Below are 16,146 nucleotides of genomic sequence, written 5' to 3' on the forward strand. Positions count from 1 at the left end.
TCTTAAGAGAAGTATTCTACTAGGTAATTATTCTGACAAAGAGATCATATGACACGGAGCTGAGTTGGGTGAGGGTAGGAAATGGAAGTTCTTCTCCCTTTCCAGGTTGCACCTTTTCTCACTAGAAATATATTTATTATTTATTTATTTTCCCTTTTGTTGCCCTTGTTTTTTATTGTTGTTGTTATTGATGTCATTGTTGTTGGATAGGACAGAGAGAAATGGAGAGAGGAGGGGAAGACAAGATGGAGAGGGGGAGAGAAAGACAGACACCTGTAGACCTGCTTCACCACCTGTGAATTGACTCCCCCACAGGTGGGGAGCCAGGGGCTCGAACCAGGATCCTTACACTGGTCCTTGGGCTTCGCACCATGTGTGCTTAACCCGCTGTGCTACCACCCGACTCCCTAGAAATAAATTTTACTGTCTAATCTCTTTCCTGAATATCGACACTTCTACACTTTTCAGATAATATCAATACAATGTCAGGTATGATGGAGGCCATCTGGTAGCAAAACACAACACAACAGAACAAAACACAAAGAAAAAAGAAAAAAAAAAAGAGTCTGTGGAAATTTCTCATCCATTTTTCCAGAAGTCTTATTTTATCCAAAGAGTGCAATAAAGCCATTCATAATATACAGTACAGTATCATAAAGCAGTTTTTAAAATAATAAAGTTATACCTTACTTTTACTGGCTTAATTCCATAAATTAAACATGGCAGTATTTTTTTCTTATTAATTTTATCAAGTATGTAAATTGTACTGTCACTGAGATTTTGATCTGTTTGTCAAAGCAGTCAAATTTTGTACTTTTTTTTCATTTTTTATACCCTTCAATGATCTACAGTGACAAAGAACCAGAAAAGACTAAACAGTAACTTATCTGTGATACTGATCTGCCTTGATAGTTTAATCTTTGAAGGCAGTGCTGTTATTACCACTAATACCATCATCATGTGTTCAGAACTGACCTAGCATCACACAGCAGTTATTTGTTGCCACTTTCCAGAAACATCATCCCTAGTGCTATTTACAATATCTTGGTCATGGAAAGAAATTTAATGCCATCCAGTGATGACTGAAATGACCCTGTCTCTCTGGAGGAATGGTTACCTGATTATAGCAGAGTTTCTTGTAACAAGCCTCTACTCCTGCTATGGGACAGTAATTACTCTCTTAATGCAGCAATGCTTCCCACCCCAGTGAGTTGCCATATGCCAACCAGTCAGTTGCCAGCTGTTCCATGACCCCCACAGGGTGCTAGGGTCATGCAATAGCACAAACTGCAACTGAAATTGCCCATGGTTGGAGAGCAGACAATGGGTGTTGAGATATTCCTCTTGAGTTGCCTGTCTGACACCAGGAATGTGTAAGAGAACAAGCCGGTAGAAGGGAAATAACTTCAAATAATACTGCACAAGTTCTGCCACTCAACTGAAGACTGCTCTGAAGCAAACAGATAAGATAATTTTAGCCGCTTCCTGGCACACTGGGGACAGCAGTAGCTCTTTCACATGCAGCCCATCAGAGGTTTTCCTTACCTGCTCTGGCAACAGATCCCTGCAGTGCTGTGGCTGGAGTTTCCTTTGGGACTAAACTCTGTGAAGGGGCTAAGGCAAGAAAAAAAAGATACCACATTCAGAGGGACAATTGTATCATTCACTTAGTATTTTAAAATTTCCTATCCTTCTATAGACTATATTCAAAACCTTAAATATAGCACAACATTTATTTTATAATTCTCTACAGCACCTAGTTAAGAGATATGGGCACAAAATGAACATTCAATTTATCAATGTGGTGTGCTATTTACTTATTTAACCAATAGTTACAAAGAACTTACTAGGGGCAAGCACCGTGTCAGGCACTCTTAAGAGACCAAATAACATCCTTCTTGCCCATCAGTCTAGCAGTAAAGATATGCACATGTTGTACACTCAAAAAAAGATATAGGCCATTTATTTTTTAAAAAAAAAAAAACAGAAAGCACTGACTGAATCAAGGTCTAAATGATTCCTGAACTATGTACACTCTCCTAAAAGGCAGTACTTGAAACTGGTTTTAAAATAGCATATACATATCACAACTTGAAAAAACGGAACTAGGAACTACTATAATACTCAGTAAAAAAGACAAATTTGTTTTTTCTTTTTTTTTTTAATATTTCTTTAGTATTTATTTATTCTCTTTTGTTGCCCTTGTTGTTTTATTGTTGTAGTTATTGATGTCGTCATTGTTGGATAGGACAGAGAGAAATGGAGAGAGGAGGGGAAGGCAGAGAGGGGGAGAGAAAGACAGACACCTGCAGACCTGCTTCACCGCCTGTGAAGCGACTCCCCTGCAGGTGGGGAGCCGGGGGCTCGAAAATTTGTTTTTTCTTATGTGGTGTTATGTGTTGTGTGTGTGTGTGTGTGTGTTGTGTGTATACACACTAAGATCAAGGGAGGAGACAACTATGAGAATAACAGTATCCATAATTTTTACTTCTTGGGGGTCAAGTTCTGTCTACTAGTTTAAAAAACCAAGACAACCCCAAAGAGTATCTTTGTCAATCAAGGAAGTATCTCAACTGTTAGAGCAGGAGGTTTTTCCCAGTTTGAATTCTGGTGCCACAGGTAGCTCTGGCTTGCCTCTCTCTTCCCTGTCTCAAGTGAAGTTTTATTTCTCATGTGGAAGAAATACATAAGTCGGGGCCAGGTGGTGGCACACCTGGATGAGCATACATGTTAAAATGTGCAAGGACCCGGGTTCACACCCCGGTTCCCACCTGCAGGGGAAAGCTTTCCAACTGGTGAAGCAGGGCTGTAGGTGTTTGTCTCTGTTCCTCTTTACCTCCCTCCTCTTCAACTTCTGGCTGTCTCTATCCAATAAATAAATAAAAATTATTTAATTTTTTAAAAAAATCCCCCCCAAAAAAGAAGAAATATATAAGTCTAAGGTGATGGTAGATAGCATAATGGCTGTGCAACAGACTCTCATGACTGAGGCTCCTAAGTCTCAGGTTCAACCTCCCCCCAACCACCATAAGCCAGAGCTGATTAATTTTACCAGTGCTCTGGTAAAAATAATAATAAGTCTTTAAAAATAATGTACTTTTGGGGCTGGGCGGTGGCGTACCTGGTTGAGCGCACGTTACAGTGCACAAGGACCTGGGTTCGAGCCCCCGACCCCACCTGCAGGGGGAAAGCTTCACAAGTGGTGAAGCTGGGCTGCAGGTATCTCTCTCTCTCTCTCTATCACCCCCTTACCTCTTGATTTCTGGCTGTCTTTATCCAAATAAATAAAGACAATTAAAAAATTAAAAATGTATTTTTGGTGGCTTACCTGATAAGGCTTAAATTTCTAAATTATTTTAACTCTAAAAGTTATTTCTTACATTTTAAGGCAAAATTACATTTAAGTCTTTTGAAAAAGGATAGGAAACAATCTTAACCAAAATTGAGAATTTACCCCAGTTGTTGGGGTAAATTCCCAGGTTCACATATTTCTCTGGGATTATATATGATCCAGATAAAAATACCTTATAATTTCATTATTTTTCTTTTCTCACCTGAGGAATAGGTTCCCTAACAGAAAGTGAAGTGGCAACATTGAATAGCAGAAAACAGATCCAAAAAGTCATTCTGGGATTCTAGGATTCTTTTTATTTAGAGCTAACTTATTTCAACAGTACTAAACCAGAAACATATAGTACTAAGCTCTCTGAAGTCTTTCTCCCACAAGGGCAGAAAACTCTGTGAGGGTCTTTATTCTTCTGTGTATCTTTAGCACTGAAGTGAAGAGGCTGAGAGATGGGAAACTGACATTTCCAAAGCTCTGAGCTGGCAACTTTTATGCTAAACACTCTCAATGAATCTCTGCATAAAATTTTGGAAGCTAGGAATTGCAATCTTCATTTTACAAATGAAACGACTTATTAGAGCTTAAGGAATTTATCTAACTGTGATTGTTAACCACTGAAGTCAAATTGAAACTCTGAGATTACATTAAATTTGTTTTTTGCCCCTTCTCCTGGGTGCTTAACATTAAATGGTAGGCACCAGTAAGCACTGATGCTGCATAAATAAAATAGGTACTATAGCTGGTCCCTCCCAGCTCTGGCAGTGTGTGACATATTCCACTTTGGGGAAAGAGAGCTACACCACATACGTTTCATAAGAGGAGCATGTGGTGGTCCAGGAGATGGTGTAGTGGAAAGACAATGGACTCTCAAGCAGGAGGTCCCTAAATTCAATCCCTGTCAGCACATATACTGGAATGATGTCTGGTTCATCCTCTCTCCTGCTTTCTTATAAATAAATAAAATCTTAAAAAAAATAAGAGCATGTGTGTATAAGGACACCAATGCTTCTACCATCAAGTTATCTTAAAAAATTTATATGTCACAATTTGAACTGGATAGATATGAATAGAATGATACAGGTTTTTCAAAGAGTGCATCTAAAAGAAACTAGTAATTAACAATAATAAAAATAATGTATTTAATGAATGATTTCTTTTTTCTAGGTCCTGTGCTAGAACATGTTATATGTATGAACTACTTCACTGAATTCTTACAACTACTGTTATCCCTATATTACAAAGGAGGATGCTGAAGTTTGGAGTGGTCAAATAATTATTGGTCCAGGCCCACATTTTGGTGCTGTGATAACAGCCAAGGTCTATCTGACTTAGGTACATTGTTCCTCCCATATCTATTATTATGAAATGTGGTTTTCTAGAAAGCTCTCTGGAGTAGCCAATCATAAGAGAATGGCCCCCAGAATAATTAAAATGAGGATAAGGATGTGAATGTACCTGCTCTGAAACTGCTGAGAGCAAGTATTTATCATGACAAGAACACATGCAAAAGCTATTGTTTTAAAGGACTGTGTCAAACTAAAGGTTCACAGTATATACAGATTTGAATTTTTTCTGAGCTTCAACCTTCTAACCTATAAGAATAGGGCACGGACTAACTGACAGTGATATGAAGATGATGTGAGATGGTGCATGTAAAAATACTTCCTCATAAAATGAAAATCAATATACATGAGAGGTACATCATTATTTCAGGAGCTGGAAGCAAACCATGTCAATGAATGTAAACTTAACACAGCATTTTACAAGTCTATCTCCCAATGTACTTCTAGTAAGTAAAACTGCCACCATTGCTGTTTCAGTCCATTATTCTTTCTCTAAGTGGAAAAGGAGTCATATTTTCTCTTGTGGGATAGGTCATCAAAAAACTGATAGAGACAATGCCAAGCCTGAGTACATACCTATGCTGGGTAGAAGTTCTGGATGGGATCCCACCTTCTCCTCCACTAGGCCACCTGCAAGTGGCTCAGATGCTATGCCAACATGATTGTTTTTTGTGGTTGGTGCTGTGATGAGCTCAGAGGGTACCAGAGTGGTTACTATTGAGCGCACACCGGTAGGGAGAGTACCGCTGGGTAAGCTGGGTCCTGTTGAGGTGGAGCCTGGGCCCATGGGACTAGAGGTCATTTTTAGCAGCGAGGGTGCTGAGGGCGTTGGGGTTTTACTGTCCAGTTCTGTGGATAACTGCTCTGTTCCCGTGAGCCCTGGAGCTGTGGTTTCTAGTCCTTGACCTTCAGTCTCTCCATCTGCACCATACTGCTCTTCCCCTTTCTCAAGAGAGCCTGTAACTTTCTTACATGCCTTGGTCAGCAAAATCTGGCCAATCTTGTCTACTTTTCCTTTGCCCTTACTAGATGAGACTGGGCTTCGCCGGTTGACAGAGGAGCCTGGACTATTGGTCAAGAGGGGAGAAACCATTGTTGTTGACTGAGAGGCAGGGAGAGTGTTCTGATCTGCTGAGGTGCTCACCTGAGGACTAGCCTCGTCTGGAGTCAATTCTTTCACTTGCTGGACAGGGGGATGAGGAGGAACAACTGGAGAAGTTGTACAAGGTGGGGAAGGAAGCTGAACAGGGGTGGTTCGTGAATTTAGGACCAAGGGTCTACCTGTCTGTACATTTGAAGCAGGACTACTAGAAGGAACATTAGGTGGTACAGGAGCAGAAGAAAATTTTATGTTTTGAGGTATGTGTAAAGGGCCAACAACTGCAACGGAGGGAGGCATCAAGCCAGAGTTCGTGGTCAATGGGGCTGCAGGAATTGTGCTTGGCTGTGATCCTTTCATAACCTGAATTATTGAAGACGAATTGATAAAAACAGGTGTAATGAACTGAGGCCGAGCATTTGACTGAGCTGCTGACTGTCCCTCAGAAACCATAACCTTGCTACCCACATTGGGCATTGTGACGACTGTTGACATCAAAGCAGACTGCAGGTGAGTTGGCAGAGCTGCTGATGTGTTAGCTGACGTTGTGATAGGATTGGAAGTTACAAAAACAGTTATTTGATTTGGGGGTAAGGGAGTGGAAATGGAGGAAGAGCTGACAGGTCTTGACATTACTGGAGGGATGTTTGGTGCAACATTAGAACTGAGCTCACTCAATTCTGGATGCACAAGGGTTGAACACGGCTCATTATTGTGAGGTAAATTTAGGGAATTGGAGGATTCTTTAGAAGACGGATCCTGCAGTGTGGGAATGACAGATGATTTTTTCAGGTCCTCCCCAGAAACTACTGGAGGTGTTACTTCCAGATCTGTAAGTCCAAGGGGTTTAATGGTGACATTAGGAGCTCCAGAGTTGTCAAGAAGTTGACTTAATGATGTTGGTGCTTCCCTCATAGCAGGAGATATCAAATTTTTGTTCTCTTCAGCACTGGGAAGTTTGTTATGATCCAAAGGTTGCCCTTCCTTTTTAGATTGATCTTCATTGACAACCATTTTAACCTCTTGGGCAGGGACTACTTTTAGCTCAACATTTACCTGCTCCTTTCTACCCTGGGAATCACTGTCCTGAGGTACATTCAAACTCTCCTTGTTGTCCTCAAGAACACCCCCTATTGCAGCCACAGGCATAGTAGGATTCTGAGCATTCAGCCCACTGTTGTTAGGAAAGCTCCCAGGTACTGGGGGATTGGCCAAAGGAGTGGGACTGACTAGGACATTTCTTGGCAACTCTACATTCTGCAACAGTGTTGCATTTGTTTGTGAGGTCAAAGTAAGTTTAGGGGTTTTTGAATTTTGCCTCCCAGGACTTGGGGTAGTTTTTCTGCTAGACCCAGGACTAGACCTGCGACTGTTACTGGGACTTGACCGTTTTGTCGCTCCAGAATTAGACTGCTTTCCAGGATTCACCACCACAGAATCTAATTTGTGAGCTGGTGGGGCAGCAAAATTGGAAGGATTATTCACTGCAAGATTTGAAGGTGCTTGCCCAATAGCCTTCAATGTTGTTGGGTTCAGGCCCTGTTGATCAAAACCCCTGTTTAAATTTGGCCTAGGAGGTAATGGAATATTAATTTGTGGTGGGAACAGTCCTGCTATGGAGGCGTTGAGTCTTTCTGGTGATAGACTGATTTCTGAAGGCTCTGTGCTAGGAGGCCGGTTGTTGGGTGTCTGGGGATAATAAGGTCTGGGGCTGGCTCTGTTTGGTGTTTTAGGTCTAGAAGTTTGGGTTGGAGCAGCCACATTTGGAAAGTGGTGGCCATGAGAGCTGGGCAGTGAATTTACAGGAGGTTGCTGAGGAGTGGCACCTTGAGTTGCTGAGAGGGGTGATGGTACAGGTTTTGGCCCTGTCATAATTAGTTGATTCTGGGAAACTACTAAATGCGAAGGTATGTTATTTGGGCCTCCTGAGACAGATGGTACTTCATTACTACTTGCTTCAGGGAGTGAAGACAAATCTCCTAATGGTGAGCTGGAAGGATTCTGGGGGTTCTCCTGGTATACCATTTTCCTTGAATTGTTTCCCAGAGGTGTATTCACTGGCATTGGCATTCTTTGTTTATCAGGTGATGGTGGCACAGAGGCAGGGCCTTGCAAACTGACCATGACAGGTACGCCGCCACTCTGTTGCATAGGCATTCTCTGAGAGTCTGGGTTCAGGGGAACCCTTGGGGGATGGACATTTTGAGAGACTGGAAGCCTAACTGATTTGGGGTCTTGTTGCATCATGAGCATCATCATCATTTGTTGTTGTTGCTGCTGCTGCTGCTGTTGCTGCTGCTGAGACTGTGGCTGACTGGGAGGTGGTGGCTGCTGCTGCGGCTGTGGTGGCAGTTGTGGCTGTGACTGCTGCTGTGGTGGCTGTGGTGGGGGTGCCACATGCTGCATGTGCTGAGGAGGCATCTGCTGAAGTGGCCTTTGTTCAACTGGTTGAGAAGGATAACCTAAAACAAGCCCCCAAAATCAGGGAAGTTAGACTCAACAAGAAAAGCTTTTGTCACCTTTCGAGTATAGCTGAGCAATACTCATATAAGCAGCACAAACAGCTTTGGTATGCCCGGTCCTAGGGGACAAGGGCAGCCCCACATTATTCAACATAAGCAACATGAACACTGCTTAAAGAAGCAAAAAGCAAAACTTCGAAAGTGGAGTTCCTCAGTCTTCAAGGTCTGCATATGGCAACATTGTACTGAAAAGCCCAACAGGCTTTGAATGCGGCCAACTCTATTCCAGCCAACATTTAGATGAAATGAGAAAAACTCCATTAAGCAAACAGTTGACCACTCAACATAGGGATCTCATGCAGGCATATTACGTATTTTACTGTACTTATGAATAAAGTTAGGACTCATTTTTTCTGTTAGCATGGGGTTAAATTTTTAAGACTTGGTCTTGCTGAAAACATGAGCACTGAAAACAGTCTTTTAATTCTTTGAACAGGAACAAAATTTTTAAAATTCGATCAATTCTTTTTTTAAAAATAGCTTTATTTATTTATTATTATTGTATAGAAACAGGGAGAAATTGAGGGGGGGAGATAGAGAAGGAGAGAGACAGAGAGACACATGCAGCCTTGCTTCACCACTTGTGAAGCTCTCCCCCTGCAGGTGTGAACCAAAGGTCTTGAACCTGGGTCCTTGAACATTGTGATGTGTGCGCTTAGAGATGCGCCACCACCTGGTCCCTATAATTCAATTCTTCAGAAAAGGAAAAAAATTAGAAGTACTCCAAAATCCATTGGTTCCACACAGCATGCTGTATCCTTGAAATTTCAGTTCTTAGGGGCACCCCAATGAAGTAACTGCCTTATATCACTTAAATATATAGTAGGAGCTAACAGAACCTGGTAAGTAAGAAAAATAAAATGAAGGCACTGAATTTTTAGAGATACAGACAAGGCAGGGGGGAGAAGGAGAGGGAGATAGCAAAGCTTCCTTCATTCTTCAGTGCAATAGGGACAAGGCTTGAACCTGCATTGCAGACATGGCAAAACAGCACACTACTTAAGTGAGCTATAGAGCCTAGAAGGCACTGAAAAAAATTTAAAATATTTATTTATTTATTCCCTTTTGTTGCCCTTTTTTATTGTTGTAGTTATTATTAATGCTGTCGTTGTTGGATAGAACAGAAATGGAGAGAGGAGGGGAAGACAGAGAGGGGGAGAAAAAGATAGACACCTGAAAACCTGCTTCACCACTTGTGAAGTGATTCCCTTGCATGTGGAGAGCTGGGGGCTCGGACCAGAATCCTTATGCTGGTCCTTGCGCTTTGCGCCACCTGAGCTTAACCCGCTGCGCTACCACCCGACGCCCGCCACTGAAATTTTTATGGATATTAATTTAGCTTCTTATATGTAAAACTCTTAGAGAAATATTTTTTATGAATATGAAAATGGAAAATTAATAAGCCAGGGCACAACCCTCAAGAATAAAAATAATTTTGGGAAATCAACTATGAGCTACAATGTCTTACAGATTTGCAGGTGGCAACATCTCAAATGCTTCTTTCTTTGTGAAGATTTTACTTGATATTTTAGAACCAAAATCTAACCCAAAGAGAATGGGTAGAAAGACTGTAAACTGACCCAAAACAGAGGTGGTCCAGTGGGGCAAAATGGTCATATAGCTAGGATACAATTTTACAAACCAGTTACTCCACTGTTGTATGAAAAATTTATTAGGAAAGTTTAAGAATAATTGACTCTGAAGTTGGAAGGAATGTTGGCTCAAGTTTTTTTTCTTTTTTCTTTCTTTTTTTTTTTTTTTCACCAGAGCACTGCTCTACTTTGGCTTATGGTGGTACTGAGAAGGGAACCTGGGTCCTTTGGTGCCTCAGGCCTGAAAGTCTTTTTGTATAACTATTATGCTGTCTCCCAGCCCTTGGCTCAAGTTTTTCAAACAGCAGTTATCAAATTCTATTGATCTCCAGTGCCAGACCTTATGCTCATTACCCAATTAATATAATCTTTTGATCAAAGATTTTCATGGCACCAACGAATATGCAGAATGCAGTTCTGAATATTTAATTTTTTTGTTTGTTTTAGGCTCAAGGAATTTCTTTATATTTGTAGATAATAACTGGTATTTTTACTGGTTTAACTGGGATTCCATTTAAGAAAACTGTAATTGTTGTAAAAAGCCCTTTAATGTCAAGGTTATGATGCAAATATCTTTTATTGTTAATATCAGCTCACCAGACAGCACAATAAATACCAAAGACAGCAGCATAGACAGTATAGCAGCCTCTCAAATGTAGAAGTCAATGACCTGGTTGCTGTAAAGGTCTGAAGGCAGTAGTCCAAAGGGCGATAATAAGATAAATTAGGGGATGCCATCACAAAGCAGTGAAGAAAGAAAGCCAGGATACACACAGTGCCTATAACATTATCAAGGCCAATTTATTAATCAGGGAATGCACACTCATAAGCCTTAATGTATCAGACAATAAGTGAAGTAAAATGGGCTGGTATGAGATATTAGTAATCCTATAGACAAAGTCAATTCACTATTTAATTCAAATATACTATAGGTCCAATTCAGCCTGCAGATTCCAAGTTTGCTGGCTGTAGAAAGGAAGCAAATACGTGAGGACCCTTGACACTCTTGTAAGAACTCAGAAGTGTCTGAGGGAAGAAGGTGCCTACTTGTTCATAAAATGGACACACCAGCCAGTCTGGTGACCTTGAGTTTCAATTGTGATGCTACACCTCTGATGAGAAGTGTGATGTGCCTACACAATTTGTAGCAAATACCACAAAGCACTGACATCATGATAGATTATGACTACTTTTAAAAATTTTTATTTATTTTCCCTTTTGTTCCCCTTGTCTTTTTATCGTTGTTGTAGTTATTTTGTTGTTGTTATTGATGTCATCGTTGTTGTTGGATAGGACAGAGAGAAATGGAGAGAGGAGGGGAAGATAGAGAAGGGGAGAGAAAGATAAGACACCTACAAACCTGCTTCACCGCCTGTGAAGGGACTTCCCTGCAGGTGGGGAGCCAGGGGCTCAAACCGAGATCCTTAAGCCGGTCCTTGCACTTTGCGCCATGTGCACTTAACCTGCCGCACGACCGCCCAACTCGACTACTTTTTTTTTAAGTAACTTTTAAGTATGTAAATAAAGGATGGATTAAAGTTTAGACCTAAAATATCATTACTCTCACATGCCAAAGATAAGGGTAATAACTAGTAGGAAAGATTAAGAAAAAATATGATCCTTGTATATTCAGGAGAGAGTGGCCCATGTATGAGACTTGTATGTCTTCAATTGTAGTATAGAGGAATAAGATTACCAATCATTGCTCACACCAGAAGTAACCACTTAAAAAGATATTTTTGTGTGTGTTCAGGGTTATCACTGGGGCTTGGTGCCTGCACTACAAATACACTGCGTCTGGAGGCCATTTTTCTCATTTTTTTTTACCTTGTTGTTATTGCTGTTGTTGTTGGATAGGAGAGAAATCAAGAGAAGAGAAGACAGAGAGAAGGAAAGGTAGACACCTGCAGACCTGCTTTCACCACTTGTGAAGTGACCCCCCCCCCACAGGTGGGAGCAGGGGATTGAACTGGGATCCTTATGCCAGTCCTTGTGCTTCATGCGATGTGCGCTTAACCTTGCTACACTACTGCCTGGCCCCCACTTAAAACGATTTTGTGGCAGCTAGTTATACTGTTCTGTTGGAATAAATCAATTTTCAGATTTTTTTCCTTTTCATCACTTAGAGGATTTATTACTTCATAACAGAGTGGGGGTACAACATAGGGGATTTTCAATAACACTATTGAAAATAACTATTATTAAGCTTATTGGTAGGTCCATGTCTATCCCCCTTAGTACTCATGTTTTTGGGGGTTTTAAATTTTAAATTCAAAATGGTTGTTTTTTATTTTAATTTTTTTAATATTTATTTTCCTTTTTGCTGCCCTTGTATGTTTTTATTGTTGTAGTTATTATTGTTGTTGTTACAGTGTCGTCGCTGTTAGACAGGACAGAGAGAAATGGAGAGAGGAGGGGAAGACAGAGGGAGAGATAAAGTGAGACACCTGCAGACCTGCTTCACCACCTGTGAAGCGACTCCCCTGCAGGTGGGGAGCCGGGGGCTCGAACCGGGAACCTTACGCCAGTCCTTGCACTTCTTGCCACATGCGCTTCATCCGCTGCACCACTGCCCAACTCCCAAATAGAGTTTTATTTTAAAACGAAACCTTATTTTAAACCTTATTAGTTTTCTTTTGAGAAAACCCTAGTAGGGAAAGAAGGCAAAGCAGAATTAGAGTGAAAACATCTTTCTACATTATCGTAGTCCATTTAGATGTTACCTAGAACCTTGATATTAAAAAGGACAGAAAGGCACTTAAAATTTCATTTTGATTTTATGAGGATTTAAAATAATGAAGATTAATTTGAGGTCTGTCTAGCTGCCTTCAGATAGCTTATTTGAAAATTTCCACAACATCAAGGCAAAGTTTCCAAGTAATAGATGCATTAAATTGCTAAAATTACCTACTTAGGGGATACAATACACTTTTTCTTTTATGAGAAACATTGCAATGCTGTAGGAATGATGACAATATATCATTTTTAGCTACTTTTTATCACCTGGTGGTCGGGTTGAAAATTCTGGCAGTTTAGGGCCTGAGTTGTCCAAGTTAATTCCTTGTTCTCCAGGCAATGGCTGCTGATCAGCTTCCTCTAGACCAGCTGGGCGAGTATCTGGGGTGCTAAAAAATAAATTACACATTAAAGAGAAAGCTGTGTAGCTTATAGAAAAAACTAGTTTAAACCCTCCCCTATTTCTGAAGATATTAGTGTAAACTTTCCCATATTTCTAAAGAAATTAGTGTAAACCCTCCCATATTTCTAAAGAAGAAGACCTCACTTATTTGCATTATAATCTTTACCACTATTTACATTCTCCAAAGACTTTATTTCAAATATTCAAGGTTTAGCATAAAATAATCTAGCAACAAGATCAGAAGAGAAAACACTAAGCAGAACTTGGACTGGAGCTGGTATATTGCATCAAAGTAAAAGACTCTGGGGTGGGTAGGTGGGGGGAGTTCAGGTCCTGGAACAGAATGGCAGAGGACCTAGTGGGGGTTGTATTGTTATAAGGAAAACTGAGAAATGTTATGTATATACAAACTATTGTATTTACTGTCATCTGTAAAACCTTAATCCCGCAATAAAGAAAAAAATAATCTGGCAATTTCATTAACTATTAAAATACACTGAGGCCAAAAATATGACTATTTACTCAGTGCTTTCTATAAATTTCTAATGTTATGATTTTTGTAAAATCATCCATCCCTTAGATGTTTTTAAGATCTGACTATAATTTGGATTATCAACATTGTAAGCTACTATTCATGTAAAACCATACTATTTCTTGGCATAGTTATCTATTTCACACTGTTTCTGCTTTGACACCATTATTCTAACAATTCATAATATAGCACAAGATGTTGTAGGTTAGCTGATAAAAATGGTGTCCAGAGAACAATGAAAGATGAAGAATACCAGAATGTTGTTAACCTTGCTGCAAAATGAAAATTTACAGACACCAGTATTGGCTTTCACATATTTTCATTTTCCAGTTAGGCATAGCATATCATATTTAAAGACAACATTACCTACCCATATTCCCAAAGACTCACTTTTATTTATATTCTGATCCTTTTTCTTTCTTTTTTTTACACTTACATTTTTCATTTCTACTTTTGGTTCCCTTTACCCTGATCTTGGCCATTTACTTTTTCCTACTAGAGTACTGTTCAACTCTGGTTTATGGTGGTATAAGGAATTGAACCTGGGACTTCGAAGCCTCAGCAATGAGAACCTCTTTGCATAACCATTATGCTATCTACCCCTGCCCAGCCATTTGCTTTTTAAAGACAGTATTTTAGATGAGATCAGGTGTGTTCAGGGTGGTATGGCCGTAGACTAAAGACAGTATTTTATATCATTGTATTCTGTGTATTTTTTTATATTTATTTTATTTATTTATTCCCTTTTGTTGCCCTTGTTGTTTTATTGTTGTAGTTATTATTGTTCTTGTCGTTGTTGGATAGGACAGAGAGAAATGGAGAGAGGAGGGGAAGACAGAGAGGAGGAGAGAAAGATAGACACCTGCAGACCTGCTTCACCGCCTGTGAAGCGACTCCCCTGCAGGTGGGGAGCCGGGGTTCGAACCGGGATCCTTATGCCGGTCCTTGTGCTTTGCGCCACCTGCGCTTAACCCACTGCGCTACAGCCCGACTCCCTCTGTGTAGTTTTGTAAGCTATATCTCAACCAAAAAAAAGCGCTAGCACATAGAAATTAAGAGCCAGATGCAGGTCCTTAGCACATCAAATACCAATGGTTTGCTCCTTACAGGACTCCTCTCTCATTTCAAATTACAGGCAAGGACTGTATATTATTATTATTATTTTTAAACTTTAATTTAGATAACTATTTTTTTCAGACCAACGAATTTACAAGTACAAGAAATCGTACTGTTTAAAAAAATCTAGCCATTTCATGTTACAGAAGAGAAAATAAACTAGAGAAGTGTCAGAGCGAGGAAGCCGGGTGGTGGCACATATGGTTGAGCACACATTAGAATGCGCCAAGGACCTGGGTTTGAGTCCTGGTCTCCACCTGCAGGGAGAAAGCTTTGCAAGTGGTGAAGTAGGGCTGCAAGTGTCTCTCTTCCTCTCTCCCTTCCACTTCCTTCTCAATTTCTGGCTGTCTCTATCCCAGTAAATAAATAAAGATAATAAAAAAATTAAGAAGAAAAGGTGAATTCATTATAAGAAAAAAAACAAACAAACCCACACTTACGAACATGTAATCTTTGACAAAGGTGCCCAAACTATTAATCGGGCAAGGAGAGTCTCTTCAACAAATGGTGTTGGAAAAACTGGGTTGAAACATGAAGAATGAAACCACTATATTTTATCACACACAAAAGTAAATTCCAAGTGGATTGAGAAGTTACATGTTAGACCAGAAACTATCAAATACTTAAGAGGAAATTATTGGCAGAACTCTTTTCCATATAAATTTTAAAGGCATTTTCATTGATACAAATCCAATTACAAAGAAGACTAAAATAAATATAAACCAATGGGACTACATCAAATTAAAAAGCTTCTGCACAACAAAATATACCACCATCCAAACAAAAAGACCTTACAAAATGGGAGAAGATACATGCCATATATTAGACAAGAGGCTAATAACCAAAATATGTAAAGACAACAATGAGACTTCACTCTTGTGAGAATGTCATACATCAGAAAAGGTTAGCGGCAACAAATGCTGGAGAGGATGTGGGACAAAGGAATCCTCTTGCATTGCTGGTGGGAATGTAAATTGGTCCAACCTCTGTGGAGAGCAGTTTGGAAAACTCTCTGAAGGCTAGAAGTAGGCCTACCCTATGATCTTGCAATTCCTCTCCTGGGGATATATCCTAAGGAACCCAACTCACCCAACAAGAAAGATCTGTGTGTACCTATGTTCACAGTAGCACAATTTGTAATAGCCAAAACCTGGAAGCAACCCAGGTGTCCAACAGTAGATGAGTGGCTGAGTAAGTTGTAGTATATATACATAATGGAATACTACTCAGCTATTAAAATGGTGAATTGACCTTCACCTCATCTTGGATGGAGCTTGAAGGAATCATGTTAAGTGAAATAAGTCAGAAAGAGAAGGATGAGTATGGGATGACCTCACTCACAGACAAAAAAGTTTGAAAAATAAGAATAGAAGGAAAAACACAAAGCAGAACTGGACTAGATTTGGTGTATTGCACCAAAGTAAAAGACTATGGGGAGGGTGGGGGGAGACTTGGGT

The 16,146-nt window shown here is 40.1% G+C and overlaps 1 protein-coding gene across 9 annotated transcripts in view; it reads right to left on the reverse strand.

Moving 5' to 3' along the window:
* Nucleotides 1-16,146, reverse strand: part of NCOA6 (nuclear receptor coactivator 6) — a 137,510-nt gene that overhangs the window by 19,986 nt on the left and 101,378 nt on the right. For 8 of the 9 annotated variants that reach the window (XM_060188646.1, XM_060188648.1, XM_060188645.1 and 5 more), the window contains 3 exons: nt 12,906-13,027; nt 5,266-8,250; nt 1,546-1,614 (listed from right to left, as the gene is read on the reverse strand). In XM_060188646.1, coding sequence (XP_060044629.1) covers nt 1,546-1,614; nt 5,266-8,250; nt 12,906-13,027 — 3,176 coding nt within the window. The remainder of the gene's footprint in view (nt 1-1,545; nt 1,615-5,265; nt 8,251-12,905; nt 13,028-16,146) is intronic. The other variant, XM_060188653.1, reaches the window with a different exon arrangement.

The sequence above is a fragment of the Erinaceus europaeus genome, chromosome 1 (assembly GCF_950295315.1).
Source record: "Erinaceus europaeus chromosome 1, mEriEur2.1, whole genome shotgun sequence".
NCBI lineage: Eukaryota > Metazoa > Chordata > Mammalia > Eulipotyphla > Erinaceidae > Erinaceus > Erinaceus europaeus.